The following is a 16570-nucleotide window of genomic DNA, read 5'->3' on the forward strand; positions in this document are numbered from 1 at the left end:
TATTTAAGACAACAGGCAACTTCCTGTGTCACTCTTTTTGAGTGAGCAACTTCTCACTTTTTAACGTACGTTTAATTAAACAATTAATTATTATTATTATTTTTTTTTTTTAAACAAAATTAAAATATTCAAGACAACAGGCAACTTCCTGTGTCCACCAACACCACACAAGGGTTAATTTACTTTATTCGGGGACTGAGGAAGTCGTCAGTGTATCTCTCTGGATCACTAAGTGAAACTTCGTCAGCATATCCCGTTTTTTTATGGATCGATCACTGAGAGAGGTATAATAGGTCTTTATATAAATATGAAAGACGCATATTTACCTTCTGTCAGTCATCCCACTTCTGACACCAAAATTGAAGGAAATTGCCGTCCCGGGTTTCCTCCGTGGCGTGAGCGATAAGCAGAGTTCTGTCCTTTCCTTCTAAGATTCCTAATTATTTAAAGTAACACTCAGGTATGCCATTCAGCGTGTTAGTACGAGCTCGGGAGCAGCTTGGGAGAACAAGAAAACAGAGACTGCTTTAGGTTGCCTTCCCAATCGACTCAAAGGTTTATTTGATACACAGCAGTTTATATAGATGAAAAAAAAAGGTTCGTGTGTCAGCTTTCCCAGTTCAAACCGGTACAGACTAAATAAGGAAACGTCTTCCTGCCTTCTGAGCAAAGTATCCCTTGTGTAGTTTATCAGTTCAGCTGTAATTTATGATCATCCCAGCAAAATACACTCCTAGACATAAAATACAGAGTTCTTTCATTAGTGAATTCTGAAACGAACCACCTAGCCTTTAACGAGCCTTTTCCAGGAGATAAAGAAAAGGGAGGATGGGAGTAAAGAAGTGGTCTCATCTCTGTGGTGTTTTCGACCTTCTGGTACCAGCTTGTGAGTCCTACACATTAATTCTTGGGTCATAGAGAAAGAGAAAAACAACTAGTATATGGGCCTTATTGAGTAACAGTTTTCCTGTATAAAACAATATCCTGTAAATGCTACTATGGTATCAAAATATCATAACAACAGGTGCAACAGTTGGCAATACATAATGCATTTCTATTTGTTTCTATCCCCCAGCTCTATTTCTATCCTCTTTTTTCTCAAATTGCCTGTCTTGCCTTAGACATTGTCATACTGGTCTACAAATAATGTAATATCTGAAATAATACAAAAAGAAACAAATACATAAACAGATGTAAGATTCTCATGAACAAGAGGAACACATAGAAAATAGCATTACATTAGAATATTCAGTTACGTATAAATATGCTTCACTTTGGTGTTTTATTCAGTTTATCTTTCTTCTATTAGATTTTATTATTCTCACCTTTAAATTTAATCCAGTTATATAGACATACTTCTGTTTCCTTTTTTGCTGTAAAATTCTGTTTTTGTCCATCACAGTTTTCTCAATACAGCTTCTTTGACTGAATCGTACATCATAAAGAGTAAGAGAAAAGAATAAAAATGATTCACTATTTACCAATATAAAATATAAATATATATAAAGCTCTGTTATAGCACCCTGTGTCATTTTAAACATAAAATGCTGGGTTTAATAGCTGGGGGGACTTCAATGTCTTTCAATCCCACCTTTTTCAACAGTTAAATAAAAAACAAAGAAACTTTTCTGTGGAGGGAGCTGAAGCTTTGAGTTGCCCAGCAGAAGCTAAGAAACTGCAAGGAGGGGTTTGAAAACCTATAAGAACTTATAAGAACCCAGTGTGTTCATTTTGGCCATCAAGAATGAAGAGAGAAGAAGAAGATTTTCTAGTCCTTGAGTCATGTTATTTCAACATGAGGCCCATAATACTAACATAATGCTGCCCCCACACTCTCTGCTGTCAGGTGTGCTTCCATCTCACATATCAATGCTGGTAAAACCTACACATACCGGTGTGATGGAGGCAGCATGGAGGGTCGCTTTGTGAACGTGTTTCTTCCTGGACAGCAGAAGACTCTCACCCTGTGTGAAGTGGAGGTGTATGCTGCCCCAGCAGGTAGAGCTTTAAGTGACTGGATCTGATCTACTGAAACACATCTGCCTGATACTGATTCGTACTTGTTTGTTCTTTTTAACACTTTAGTGGAGCCGCTTTCAAACGTGGCCTTAAGCAAGCCAACAGTACAGTCATCGACTTCGTCACCATATCTGTCTTCCAAAGCTGTTGATGGGTACAAAAATGGAAACATCTACGGTGCAGGCTTTACCCACACTTTAGAAGAAACAAATCCCTGGTGGAGAGTAGACTTGTTAGCCGTGTATAAAGTCAGTGCTGTCACCATCATCAACAGAGAGGACTGTTGTTCTCAAAGGATTCTTGGGGCAGAGATTCGGATCGGGGACTCACTGGATCAAAATGGAAATCAAAACCCGAGGTGAGACATGATTTCTGACAGGAATATTTATTATTATTATTATTCATTTTTTCTCCCATTTAAACAACACATTGTTTGAATAGATATTAGCTTTTTTCCCTTTAGTAAGTAAAACTGACACATTTCTCTTTGATGTTTCTACAACTCCATCAGGTGTGGCATTATTGAATCATTGGCTGGTACACCAACATACACATTCCATTGTCATGAAATGGAAGGTCGCTACATCAATGTGATCATACCAGCACTTCTGAGAGTTCTGACGCTGTGTGAAGTGCAAGTGTTTGCTTCTCTGCCTGGTATAGCCCTTGTTTTCTAGTGGTATATGTGGAAGCTGCTTGTTTCTTTTTCTTTTTTATATGATTTCTCATATTTATTATTGTACAGTCAAGAAATTGAACTGACTTTCTAGCTTTCAATGTTCGTGTTTTTTTTTTTGGGGGGGGGATTCAGAGCTGATTGCAACATTACAATTTAACCTGTTAAACTAAAATAAAAACAAACAGTCATGGATGAAACAAACAGAAACCTAACAAACTTCTCTCCAGCACCAGAAGCTGTTACTCCTTCACCCACTCCTCCCACCCCTCCTCCGCCTGTGAGCCTGCAGTTTGGTGGCAGGAACGTGACGGTGGTGGGAGAGAGGCTCTGCTGGTCCGATGCTCTGATGTACTGTAGACGTTATTACTGGGACCTGCTCAGCCTTCACAGCCAACAGGAGCAAAGCGAGTTGGAGCAGCTGCTGGGCCTCGTTCCTTTCTCTCTCACAGACCACGTCTGGCTGGGACTGCGCAGGTACTGATACAGAAGATACTTCTAACAACTCAATGAATGAACAGGGAGGACACAGAGTCATCCAGTATTCAAAAGGTCATAGTTCAAGTTTTCTTGTGCAAGTTAAGAACGTGTGTGTGCGTGTTAATGAGATCAGAATAACATTTAGACAGGAGAAGTGGAGTCGAATGGTAACAAAGAGAGTGACGATTGTCAGTACTGAGTAGGACTGGGTGATATGACCCAAAATTCATATCTCGATATTTTTTTTAGCTGGATGGCGATATAAGATATATATGTCGATATTTTTTTAGCTGGATGGCGATATAAGATATATATGTCGATATTTTTTAAAGCCATAAAGTAAGAACAAGAAGAGTTCTTAGTCAAAGCTGTGTCCCAGATGTCACACAGGCACTTTTATTAACATACAGCATATATGGAAATGAAAAAAACTACTCAAAAGTAAATTATGAGCATTTATTAAATAATAATGCTCCATAAATAAAAGAAAACAATGTTGTTTTTGTGCATAACAAAAAGCTCACAATTGTGCAGTCAAAATGTAAACTAAAAGACGATGAGCATAATAACAAAGACAGATTTCACAGCTGCTCTGTTCCCAACTTGTACTGCGTGACTGACAGCCTGGAGTTTGAAATCCGCTTCGTAACCATGTCTCTTAACAGCTGCCATTTATGGTCCTTTTACACACACAATACGGTAATATTACGTTGAAGCACAGTACGTATCACTCCGCGAGGCTCCTCGGTAGCCGTAATGCTCCGACAATCCATCAAGCAGTGCAGCTCCGTAGCTTACCAAAGTCATACCAAAACATTTTTTGACAGATTGCTGAGCGCTGTGTTCCACATAAAACCAGTTCGCAGTCATCAAGCACAACCAGAATTCATACATAAGGCGCACTGTCAACTTTTGACATAATGAACGGATTTTAGGCTGTGCAGCCCCTGTGGACTGCATGGTGTTAGCGTGGTTAGCTTTTTAACACGTTGATGCTGTCCAGCCCCACATACGGGGTAATGCGCAGTAACTCGTTAACGGAAATTTGCCGTGTCCATCTTGTCGCTGCCTGCAGGTGAAGCGATGGGGAAGGAGGGGGAGTTGTCTTCAGTGAAGGAGAGGCGAGGTCAAGTAACGTTGCGTAAAGACAAAAGTGGACGAAAGAGAGGCAAACTTGTGGCTCCACAACTATAACTATAACGTAACATAGACTATATCGATATAAAGGATATTGTCACATCTTATATCTCGTATAAAAATATATCGATATTTAAAAAAAAAAAAACTTTATATATCGCCCAGCACTAGTACTGAGGTATAATACAAACAGAAGGCAACTTTACATCAAGGATAGTTGCAAGCACCAAGGAATCCACTGGTAAATGGAAGTATGAAGAGGCCGCTAGGACAGCTGCAACCATGCAAAACATTCAGACAGTAAGGTAAGTCATGAGAAGTCTGCTGAATGGGAAGATCAAGATTCAGGCAATCAACTCGTGTGCTTTGAGGGTCTTCAAATACCCTGCTGGGATAATAAGCAGGCCAAAAGAAGAGGTAAAACCTACTTACATCAAGACAAAGAGCTCTTTACCAGGCATTAAGTGTTCATCTTAGTCCAGCACCCTGAGACGCCGAGGACTAGTGAGTGTCAGAACCACTGTCCAGGATGAGACAACAAACATCCATGAGTAAATCAGGAAGATGTCCACAACTGATCATGTAAGGCAGGGGTCCCCAATCCCAGTCCATGAGGGCCGGTGTCCCTGCAGGTTTCAGATCTCACCCAGGGTCAACACACCTGAATCACATGATTAGTTCATTACCAGGTGTTATATTTCCACTGTAGTGTCAGTACACTATTAGAGCTTATGCCGAGTCAGACTGCACACACAATAGTTTGTTTACAAGTTGACTTCTTCTTTATTGGGATTGGCGATGGCTTGCATAGCACACAATAATTCTTGGTTCATACATAACATCTCCTCCCCACTAAGCTATGCGACCGTGGCACCACCCGCAGAAACATTTCCCATAACCAAAGTAGTACCCTTTTTTTTATTATTACCACATTCATGAAAACTGGAACTAATGTTGCTTTCTGTATGAATTTCCTTTTAGTTGAGAATAATGTCTCTGAACGCCAACATTCTCACTGAACTACTTAATACGCTCACCCATCACGATAACGAGCGGGTGGCTTAGTGACTCTCACTGGGTAACGTCTTACAGACTCTGTAACCTGTGTACAGTCAGTCGGTGATGATTTAAGAGACTGGGGTGTTTCTGGAGGTACGGTGGTCCCCATAACTTGTTCAACAGTCTCTTCCTGCAGAGTTGTACAAGGGTGAAGCATGGTGTCACTACCACTCTGGGCTGGTGACATCTGAGAGCTTGTCGGAGGATCCACTGTGACCTGCTGAGATACTGACTCAGGTCGTGTCAGCATTTGATCCACATGACGTTTCCACACTCCTTGGGCTCCAACATTCACCTTGTATGACACTGGCCCAGTCTTCTCCAGTACGACACCGTGCGTCCACTTGTCCTCTCCCTTCCTATAATCGCGCACCAAGACAGGCTCGCCAACAGTGAACCGTCTGTCCCTGGAGTGTTGCTGTCGGCATTGTTGTTGCGCATCTTGTGACCGACGCACGGCTCCGGCCACACTGGGCTTCAAACAATCCAGTCGAGAGCGCAGCTTGCGTCCAATGAACAATATAGCTGGCGTTTCTCTAGTTGTTGCATGGGGAGTGTTGCGATATGTCAAGAGGAACGTGTCAAGGCGTTGTTGCACAGGTGCTGTACCCCTGGAAGCTTTCAGTGCATGTTTGAATGTCTGCACAAAACGCTCAGCCAAACCATTAGTGGCAGGATGGTACGGCGCGGAGCGGATGTGTTTGACTCCATTAGCTTTCAGGAACACCCTGAATTCCTCAGAACAGAACTGCGGTCCGTTATCACTCACCAGGACGTGGGGAATGCCGTGGCGACTAAAGAGACCCCGTAGCACTTGTATGGTTTTACCAGCTGTGGTGCTATCCATAATATGCACTTCAGGCCACTTGGAATGTGCATCTACCACCACCAGGTACATGTGACTTTCAAATGGACCCGCAAAATCCACATGGATCCGTTCCCACGGACAGGAAGGCCACAGCCAAGGGTGTAAAGGTGCTAACCCAGGCTCTTTTTGCACACGCTGACAAGAGTGGCAGGCTTTAGCTTGAAGCTCAATTTGAGAATCAATGCCAGGCCACCAAACATAGCTGCGAGCTAAGCTCTTCATCCTCACCATCCCTGGATGTGGAGTGTGGAGCTCTTTCAGGACATGAGAGCGCAGCTTAGGTGGCACAACCACCCTCACGCCCCACATAAGGCATCCCTGCTGTATTGTGAGTTCATGTCTGCGCAGCAGATAGGGTGACAGCTCTTGATCTGTGTCCTTTGGTGCTGGAAAACATCCAGTTGTTACCATTTCCAGCACACGAGACAAAGTGACATCAGACAAAGTGTCACGTCTGATCTCGGCGACACTGACTGGTAATGTGTCCAGCTGAGATGCGTAGAATACCTCAACCACTCCCTGTTTCTCTTTCTGTGCAAGGGGCAGAGGTAAACGTGACAGACCGTCAGCATTGGCGTGATGTGCCCCCTTCCGATACTGTAAGGTGTAATTATGTGCTGACAGAAGGAGCGCCCAACGCTGCATTCGCGCAGCTGCCATTGATGGTGTACCTTTTACTGGACTCAGAATTGAGGTCAGTGGGCGATGATCAGTGAGCAAGGTGAACTTGTTACCATGGAGATACTGGTGAAACTTGCGCACTCCAAAAACAATTGCCAACGCCTCCCTCTCGATCTGAGCATAGTTTCGTTCTGCTTTGCTGAGGGTTCGTGAAGCATGAGCAATTGGCCGTTCTTGGCCATCAGGCATGACATGTGAGAGCACGGCTCCAACGCCATATGGTGAAGCGTCACATGCCAAACGGAGAGGCAGTTCAGGATTGTAGTGGGTGAGTATTTTTGGTGAGGCCAGACGTTCTTTAGCTTTCTGGAAAGCTGACTCGCAGGCTGATGTCCACTGCCATTTCTTCTCTTTAATGAGTAGCTCATTCAGCGGCTTCAGGACTGTAGCTAAATCAGGTATGAAACGTCCATAATAGTTGAGCATTCCCAGAAAAGAACGTAACTGGCTGACATCAGCTGGTGCTGGAGCTTCCATAACGGCACGCACCTTTTCTGGTGATTTGTGTAACCCTGCCGCATCAATTATGTGGCCCAGGTATTCCACTGATTCTTGGAAAAACAGGCACTTCTCCTGTTTGAGACGCAGGCCATAGTCCTCCAGCCTGCCCAAAACTGCCTTAAGGGTTCTCAGGTGTGTCTGTTTATCTGGACCACTGACGAGGATGTCATCCAGATAACAATGGGTGTATGGTAGGCCGAGAAGCACTTGATCCATAGCCTTCTGAAACAATGCAGGTGAGGACGCCACTCCAAAAGGCAAGCAATTGAAACGGAGCAGCCCTTTTTGTGTCGAAATAGTCAGCAGCTTCTTAGACTCCTCTTCTACCTCCATCTGTAGGTAAGCATTTGCTAAGTCTAGCTTACTGAAATGCTGACCTCCTGCTAGAGAGCAAACAGATCCTCAATGCGTGGAAGTGGGTACTTATCCACACAGAGCTGCGAATTGAGAGTGACCTTGAAATCATCACAGAGTCTCACTGAGCCATCCTTCTTGTTGACAGGGACCACGGGCGTAGCCCAATCACTATGCTCCACTGGTGTGATCACCCCAAGCTCAGTCAGGCGTTTCAGTTCTGCCTCCACCCGAGGGCGGAGAGCATAAGGCACGTTACGTGATGGACAGAATTTGGGGACACTATCAGGCCTAAAAGTCAATCTGGCTTTAATTCCTTTCATTGTGCCCAGCTCCTTAGAGAAAACGGCAGAGTGTTTCTTTAGCACAGCCTCCAGATTGTCATTTCCGCTTTGCTCTCTGGCATGGACCATCTTTAAGTCTTTCCAGTTCAGCTTAATCACTCTCAGCCACTCCCTACCAAACAGTGGTGGAGCATCCACCTTTACCACGTACAAGGGTAGAGTTGCACGCTGCTTATTCAGTTCAACTTGCACCTTGATGACCCCTTCTGGTGCCAGCGGCTCCCCAGTGTACGTTTTCAGCATGATGTCAGTGGGTTGCAGCGGCAACTGACTCAGCATACTTTTATATTGTTCCCATGGAATCAAAGACACAGCAGCCCCTGTATCCATCTCCATCTCCATTTTCTTCCCGTTAACTACAGGCATTAGGGAGATACGTGAATATTTCTCTTTTTGTGACAAAGAATACAGCTCCAACTCACTATCAGTGTCGGGTCTGGTTCCTTCACTTTCTCTCTCCTCTGCAGCAACATGATGAATTCTCCTCTTTTTGTCCTTTGCTCTGTTTTTAACTGCATTGCCTTTCAGCTCAGGTTTCCCCTCTTTCTCTTTCCTATTCCAATCTTGGCTGCTTCTGGCTCTACCTTTACACATGCGTTTCGTGTGGCCCTTCCTTCCACACTGGTGACAGTCACGGTCTTTGTACCAGCAGTCATCATCAGTATGATTAATTTTCCTGCAGCGGCGGCATTTATCACCTTTTTGTGACAGCACCGCATTCAGTTTAAGGGAACCACTCAACTGCTGCACTTCACGTGTTGCTGTCTCTGCCGACACAGCATAATCAACTGCTTTGCGAAACGTGAGATCCTTTTCAGTCAAAAGACGCTTCTGCACAGTTTCACACTTTAATCCACACACAAATCTGTCTCGTAGAGCATCTTCCAGATACGCACCAAACTCGCAATGTTCTGACAGTCTTTTCAGCACCGCCACATACTGTGCGACCGTTTCTTCTTCCCCCTGATTCCTCTTGTGGAACCGGAACCTTTCAGCTATTACCAGCGGTTTGGGAGCAAAATGAGCTTGCAAAACACCCACAATATTGTTATACTGCATTGTCCCAGGCTTGCTTGGAGCTACTAGATTACGCAGCAGACCGTACGTCTTGGGACCCATCACACTCAACAGCACCGGGACCCGTTTCTCAGGCTGAATGTCATTAGCAAGGATGTAATGCTCAAAACGTTCAATATACGTCGCCCATTGCTCACCAGCATCATCAAAGGGGTCCATCTGTCCAATCATTCCAGCCATGATGTATCCGCTGTCCACAGCCAACACTGTCGTTTCTGACTCGTCGGCGAAAAAGCAGCTAGCAGCTAGCTCCGATGCTAATTCACCACGCGATCGTCCGTTTTCCGTCCAAACTCGGCCATGCAGTCAGTTCATGCTCAGTAGACGGCCAAGTCTTCCAGACGTCAAAACTCGTCGCCAATTTATGTTATATTTCCACTGTAGTGTCAGTATGTAGCCGCTAAGACTGGTGGACCTAAATCTTCACCACCACGTCTGTATACATACAAGCAGAAAGGGGAGCGAGCGGGTCAGCGCTCAGGGCACAGAAACTAAGCTGGCTTCAAACACCATTTATTTCCATAAAAAAAACAGCCAGAGTCACAAATACAAGATAAAATTCCCCGTATACAATAAAAATAGTGTTGCAACCCGCTAAAAACCCTGCCGGCAGAAATAACTATACACTATTAAAACAAGGCTAAAACATGTTTTCCATATGCTAAAATTACCCTCCCATAGTCCCATAATCCCACAGTCCAGCCACACATGGGCGAATGGTCCTTATATGAAAGAGACAGGAGAGGAACTTCTCTTCCGGTATGGTAAAACTCGTCAGCAGCAGACCAGGGAGGAGACTCCTATCGCAGACCTGTCTCCTCCTGACAGCGCGTCGCCGCACAGTCCCGCCCCGCTCCACACCTGAACACGGCCTCCCTCGTCTCACCGTCAGATGCAGGCAGAAGGGCATCCCTGCCCTGTTGTGCATTGCAGCCATCGCCACCCACTGTTGCTGTTCCTGCGTTGGGAGTGGATTGCCGAACGACTCGCGGCACCCCACAGTCAGGCAGCAGTTCCTTCCACACACGTGCGGGCTTGCACGCGTTCCTTTTTCTCCTGCTCACCTTTCGTGCGACACTCCTCTTTTTGTCTCTGCGCTCACTATCCCCTTTAACAGGTCAACCTGGCGGCTGATAGGCCACCTTGGGGAACGCCCCCACCTCACAGGTGCCTACAATTGTCTGTTTAGTCCACAGTGGATTAAAGGAACATGGTACAACATTAACACACATAATATAAATATGAGGATAAAACCATGCCGTATAAATATCAATAAACAAACATGCAATATAAATATCACAATAAAATCATGCAAATAAAATCAACACTATGTACCAATACACAGATTGATAAAACATAAAAACACAAATTTCCACTGTGTGACAAGTACACTATTAGTGTCATGGTTGCAGTGTTGGGAAGGTTACTTTTAAAATGTATTCCATTACAGAATAAAGAATACATGCCCCAAAATGTATTCTGTAACGTATTCCGTTACGTTACTCAATGACAGTAACGTATTCTGAATACTTTGGAATACTTAATATATTGTGGCGAGTTCAGACAAGGAGGAGACGGAGGTATCGTTTGGTCTTGCTTCCCGTGAGCTAGCCAGGGAGCACAGCCGTTTATTACATTTGCAGAAGAACACACTGCCGCTAGCTAACTGCTCAGCGCGGCAACCACAACACACATAGGGCGCCCTCTGACCCCGGAAGGACACACCGTCGCAGCGAGAGGGCGTCACCCGTCACCATGGTAACATACACAAAACATAACTGTACAAACAGAACCCCGAACAGCCCTGACCCGCTACAATATTATCATGCTTTTTATAACAACGTGAATGTACTATTGCTGTGTGATTTATTACTATTACTGAAGGTCCGCGACTCCGAACTGTAGTAAAGGGACCTCTGACTAATACGGCGGGGTCCCTGTCGGCTGGTAGCCGAAAAATAGCTCTACTTTGTTGTGTGGGTCAACTTTTCTTGCGAGAGACAGAGAGAGGCGTTGAAAGACTGCTCCAACGGAACTTAATGTTTTCGGAGGAAAACACGAACACAGCGTACAGTCGAGTCTTAATAGCGTACTTACAACTGGGCTCATCAGGCTCTCTTCTTGGCTGCAGTGGTTATTATTATATTTACATGCTTCCAGCTCCCGTTTTTGCTCGATGACTGCTCCTACCTTTCCACTCCCCTTTTTCTCCCTCCTCGCGCTCACAGACACATAATGTGTATGGCAGTCCATTCTCCCTGCAACACGGACTACACTGCCCATGAGGCTACATTCTTTAGAGCTATGCTTGTAGCATTCTGCCTGTTAGCTTAGCACAACAACAACAACAACGAAAAGGCGCTCTCTCACCCAGGAAACACACAGTCGCAGAGAGAGAGAGAGAGCGTCGCCCTGTAACCATGGCAACCGTAATGCTGCCGCCTGGAACAAAAGAACGTAGCTGTCAAACAAAACCCAAACAGTCCTGACCCGCGACAATATGAAACAGGAAAGTACCCCAGTGTAATCCATTTATTTCAACAAAGTAACTGTATTCTGAATACCACCTTTTTAAACGGTAACTGTAACGGAATACAGTTACTCATATTTTGTATTTTAAATACGTAACGGCGGTACATGTATTCCGTTACTCCCCAACACTGCATGGTTGGCTGTGTGGCAGGCAAGCAGAAGTGGTGGACCCAAAATTGCAGGACTCTTGGAGATGGGAATAAACTGAAAACGCAGCTTTATTGCTGGAAGAATGACTCACGAAATACAACTTACAAAAACAAAACTCTAAACCGAGGTGCTGGAGGACAGGACATTACAAACACACAGCAAGTTGAGGGTACGAAGCGACACTGACACAGAGAAACACAGGGCTTAAATACACAGATGGCAGTAATCAAGGGATGAGAGACAGGAGGGGAACACACCTGGCAGAAATCACAGCTGACGAGACAGGGGAAACGTAAATTGAGCACACTCACATACGACACAGACCTTCACAATAAAACAGGAAACTCAGACACATGGAACCAGACAAGACATTGAACTAAACAGACAGATTCACAAACAGACGGGGTGACACCATAGACAGACAGATACAGACGCAGACTCAGAGGCAGACCGAATATAACACGTAGAACTCAAACAATAATAATAATCATGATAATAAATTGGAAAATGATAATAATAAACTTAAAGCGCTGGGTCACCGACCCAGGACCATGACAGTACCCCCCCCCTCAAGGGCTGGCCCCCGACAGCCCCAAAAGACAAACAGACCACCAAGCCAGGGTGGGCGGCGGGAGGCACAGGACGGAAGGCCCAGAACAGAACAAAAGAAGAGCCCCCCCAGAAAACCAAAAAAAAATGTCCAAAGACCACACAGGGGATCAGAGTACAAAACGTAGGTCAGGAGGTCGGCCTGGGGACTGATAGGTCAGAAGGCCAGCACAGTTCATTTCGGGAGGCCGACCGTGCGAAAGGCAGCAGCAGCGGGGCAGGTTCGGAGGCCGGCCGTGCGGACGGCAACGGCGGTGACGGGCAAACAGTTCTGGGGGCCGACCGTGCGGACGGCAACGGCGGAGGCGTAGAAACAGTTCTCGGGGCCGACCGTGCGCATGGCAGCGGTGGCAACAGAGCAAGTCTGGAGGCCGACCGTGCGCATGGCAGCGGTGGCAACAGAGCAAGTCCGGGGGCCGGCCACGCGGAGGGCAGTGGCGGCGTTCAGGAGGTCGTCCACAGCAGCGACAATGCCCAACTAGAGGCCAGGAAAGCGGCCGGCAGAGACGAGGTGGAACAGGACGAGCTGGAACTGATGATGGTGTGACAACCGCAGGACCAGACGAGGCAGGACCAGACGAGGCAGGACCAGACGCTGAACCCGGACCTGGCGTGGAAGAAGCCACTGCGGCTGGACCAGGCGAGGCTGAAACCGGAGCTGGACCAGGCGAGGGTGAAACCGGAGCTGGACCAGGTGAGGGTGAAGCAGAAGCTGGACCAAGCGACGGCGTGGGTGGTGAAGCTGAAGCTGGACCAGGTGACGGCGTGGGTGAAGCTGAAGCTGGACCAGGCGACGGCGTGGGTGAAGACACAGAGGCTGCAGCTGGCGAGGATGAAGACACAGAGGCTTCAGCTGGTGAGGATGTAGACACAGAGGCTGCAGCTGGCGGCGGCGTGGAAGCCGGAGACGGAGGCGCTGCAGCAGGCGGCAGCGTGGACGAAACTGTGGATCCAGCTGCTGCTGCAGGTGTGGATGAGGCTGCTGGTGGAGCAGCTGGTGGCTGGACGGGCTCCTCAGGCCCCCCAGCTGACGAGGAAGGTTGCTGGACGGGCTCCTCGGGCCCCCCAGCTGGCGAAGCAGGAGGCTGGACGGGCTCCTCGGGCCCTCCAGCTGGCGAAGCAGGAGGCTGGACGGGCTCCTCGGGCCCTCCAGCGAAAACAGTCTCAGGACCAGTGGGCACAGGGGCCCCTGGAACACACAGGACAAAACCAGCAGGCGCAGGGACCTCTGGCAGGCACAGAACGGAACCAGCAGGCACACGGGCCTCTGGCAGGCACAGAACAGAACCAGCAGGCACACGGGCCTCTGGCAGGCACAGAACGGAACCAGCAGGCACACGGGCCTCTGGCAGGCACAGAACACGGGCCTCTGGCAGGCACAGAACGGAACCAGCAGGCGCACGGGCCTCTGGCAGGGACAGATCGGAACCAGCAGGCGCACGGGCCTCTGGCAGAGACAGATCAGAACCAGTAGGTGCACGGGCCTCTGGCAGTAACAGAACAGGACCAGCAGGCCCACGGGCCTCTAGCAGGAGCAAAACAGAACCAGCAGGCACGCGGGCCTCTGGCAGGGACGAAACAGGTTGCGCTGGCTTCTTTATGTCCAGGGGTCCAGAGTTAACTGAATGCTGATATTTAACCTCTGGGGAGGCCCCGGAGAGAGTAAAAGTCTCAAATTTAGCCAGGTCTTGAGGAGCAACGAAAGTCTGTGTGGGGGCATCCTCCTCCTGAAAACGAGTGGGTGGAGATGGTGGCTGAATAGACGGTGGAGCTGGCGGCTGAGGTGCAGGCCGTGCTAAAGGCTGAGGCGCTGGAAATACAAGAGAGTGCACTGAGGTCGACTGAGCTGCGAGTGACTGGAGAACCGGAGGAGACTGAGCTGCAGAGGACTGAACTGGGGACCGCTGGGCAGCTAAGTGAGCTTCTGGCTGGGCAGCTAAGCAAACTGAGGGCTGCTGGACTGCGAATTGTGATGACTGCTGGGCAGCTGACTGCACTACCTCAGTGGAGTTTTTAAAAGACTCGGGAAATGCTGGCTCTTCAGCCTCTAGCGGTCCAGAGTCTGCTGAGGGAGGACACGCAGACTCTGGGGAGGCCCTGGAGATTGTGTCAATATCTACAACATTACCACTTGAAGTCTTTAAATGAGTGTCAGTAGCCCAAGAAACGAAACATTCGGGCGCACACTGAACAGTCTCTTGAGGTGGCAGTTCAGAGAATAAAACAGTCTTAATGTTCTCAGAGCTGAGGTTAATTGTCTCCGGGGTGGAAGCCGCAGCTTTAGCTGATACGGGGTTAACAGGGTCAGATGGAGCAGAAGAAACATAATCCTTTTTATTGACATTCCCAGAAGGAGTGCGGGAAAAACTGTCGTGGTTACTCACAGCTGCTGATTGCTCTGGGAAGGGGCTGGAGTGCGGCTGTAGCGAGGACTGGTAATGGCGCCGGTGCCGTTTCCTCCTGGAAGTGGGAGTGGAAACTGCAGAGGAGAATGGCGATGGCGGAGAGGCCGACTCCTCATCCTGCGCCCACATGGCCGCAAGGAAAGAGGCTGGCGAGCGACAGTCGGAGCAGACCGGAGTCGGTAGTTCGCTCGGTGGCAGCGGCAAGGGGTTGATATCCTGCCGCGGCGATCGCTGTGGTGTCGCAGAAGGCTCCGTGTTCGGCCGCTGCTGTGTTGCAGGGAGCTTACGCTGCTTCGCAGTGCGCTCCGTCAGTTGCTGCTGTTGCTGCGGAGGCCTCGGAGTGGAGTACTGCGAACGAGCAAAGGCCGCTAGCTCCTGAGCCTGAAGAACCTCCTGGGCTTCGTGCATCTCGTCAATTAAGCTCATGAATCCCTTGAGTTGGCAGAGATGTGGATTCCCCTCGAGGATTGTTCCAATAGCGTTTAATCCGATCGCCATCGCCTTAGTATCCTTTGTGTGGGAAATCCGCTCCATTAGGGCCATGACGTGGGCGAGATCGCGCTCCCGGGATGAGTCCGCTGGGTCCATGTACTGGTCGCGTCGTTCTGTCATGGTTGGCTGTGTGGACAGACCACTGTACAGTATGCATATAGTATGTTGTGATAGAAGTAGCTATACCTAGTGATACCAGGAAGAAGGATCATGGGAAGCTTGAGAAGTACCAAGGACTGAGAGTGAAGCTAGAGAAGATTTGAAGGGTAAAGACAACAGTGGTCCTCATGGTAACTCAGTTCTTGATGTACCAGCATTGGGGTCGTAGTGAATAGTGATGATGCTGAACTGGGTAAGAGGAAGAAAATGAATGAAGGCTTGGAGTGATTTGGGGTTTTTGTTTATCCCATCATAAAGACCACATAGCTTGAAAATGTGAAAAAGCAGTTAAAATCCATAGGCTACATAAATGGCAGTATTTTGATTCACTATGTCCAACAGATCCTTGAATAGAGATGACTGGTTCTGGATGTCCGGACACTCCATGAATTTCTTCAACTGGCCACAAGATTTTGTCCCTTACTATTACTCCAGCATGTGTGGAGCCATGAGCAATGGAGAGCACTTCATGTGGCAGGACCTGCACTGTGGGGAACACGTCAACTTCATCTGCCAATCAGGTCGGGCTGAGATGACGCTAATGCATGTGTGCACTGTTGTTCCTCAGAAAGTTTTGTGCTTCTGAGGACTGATTACTCTACCTTCTGTTCATTTAGGTGCTGGGGACAATGTGCAAAGAGTGGATTTCTACAGCACCAAGAATGTCACAACTGTAAAGTAAAGTTCCCTGGGTGGGACGCCAGGTGGGCATATATACAGTGGGGCAAAAAAGTATTTAGTCAGCCACCGATTGTGCAAGTTCCCCCACTTAAAATGATGACAGAGGTCAGTAATTTGCACCAGAGGTACACTTCAACTGTGAGAGACAGAATGTGAAAAAAAAATCCATGAATTCACATGGTAGGATTTGTAAAGAATTTATTCGTAAATCAGGGTGGAAAATAAGTATTTGGTCACCTCAAACAAGGAAAATCTCTGGCTCTCACAGACCTGCAACGTCTTCTGTAAGACGCTTTTCTGTCCCCCACTCGTTACCTGTATGAATGGCACCTGTTTGAACTCATCA

General features: G+C 47.5%; 1 protein-coding gene across 1 annotated transcript in view; it reads left to right on the forward strand.

The window, feature by feature from the left end:
* Positions 1-16235, forward strand: part of LOC147335256 (uncharacterized) — a 30486-nt gene extending 14251 nt beyond the window's left edge. The window contains exons 6-11 of the mRNA XM_086277292.1: positions 1847-1998; positions 2086-2377; positions 2531-2676; positions 2926-3172; positions 15886-16064; positions 16161-16235. Coding sequence (XP_086133418.1) covers positions 1847-1998; positions 2086-2377; positions 2531-2676; positions 2926-3172; positions 15886-16064; positions 16161-16225 — 1081 coding nt within the window. The 3' untranslated portion in view covers positions 16226-16235. The remainder of the gene's footprint in view (positions 1-1846; positions 1999-2085; positions 2378-2530; positions 2677-2925; positions 3173-15885; positions 16065-16160) is intronic.
* The last annotated feature ends 335 nt before the right edge of the window (positions 16236-16570 follow it).

The sequence above is a fragment of the Aulonocara sp. 'chitande type north' Nkhata Bay genome, linkage group LG3 (assembly GCF_057382095.1).
Source record: "Aulonocara sp. 'chitande type north' Nkhata Bay isolate Kocher_YH1m ecotype deep benthic linkage group LG3, A_spYH_male_GT1.1, whole genome shotgun sequence".
Taxonomy (NCBI): Eukaryota; Metazoa; Chordata; class Actinopteri; order Cichliformes; family Cichlidae; genus Aulonocara; species Aulonocara sp. 'chitande type north' Nkhata Bay.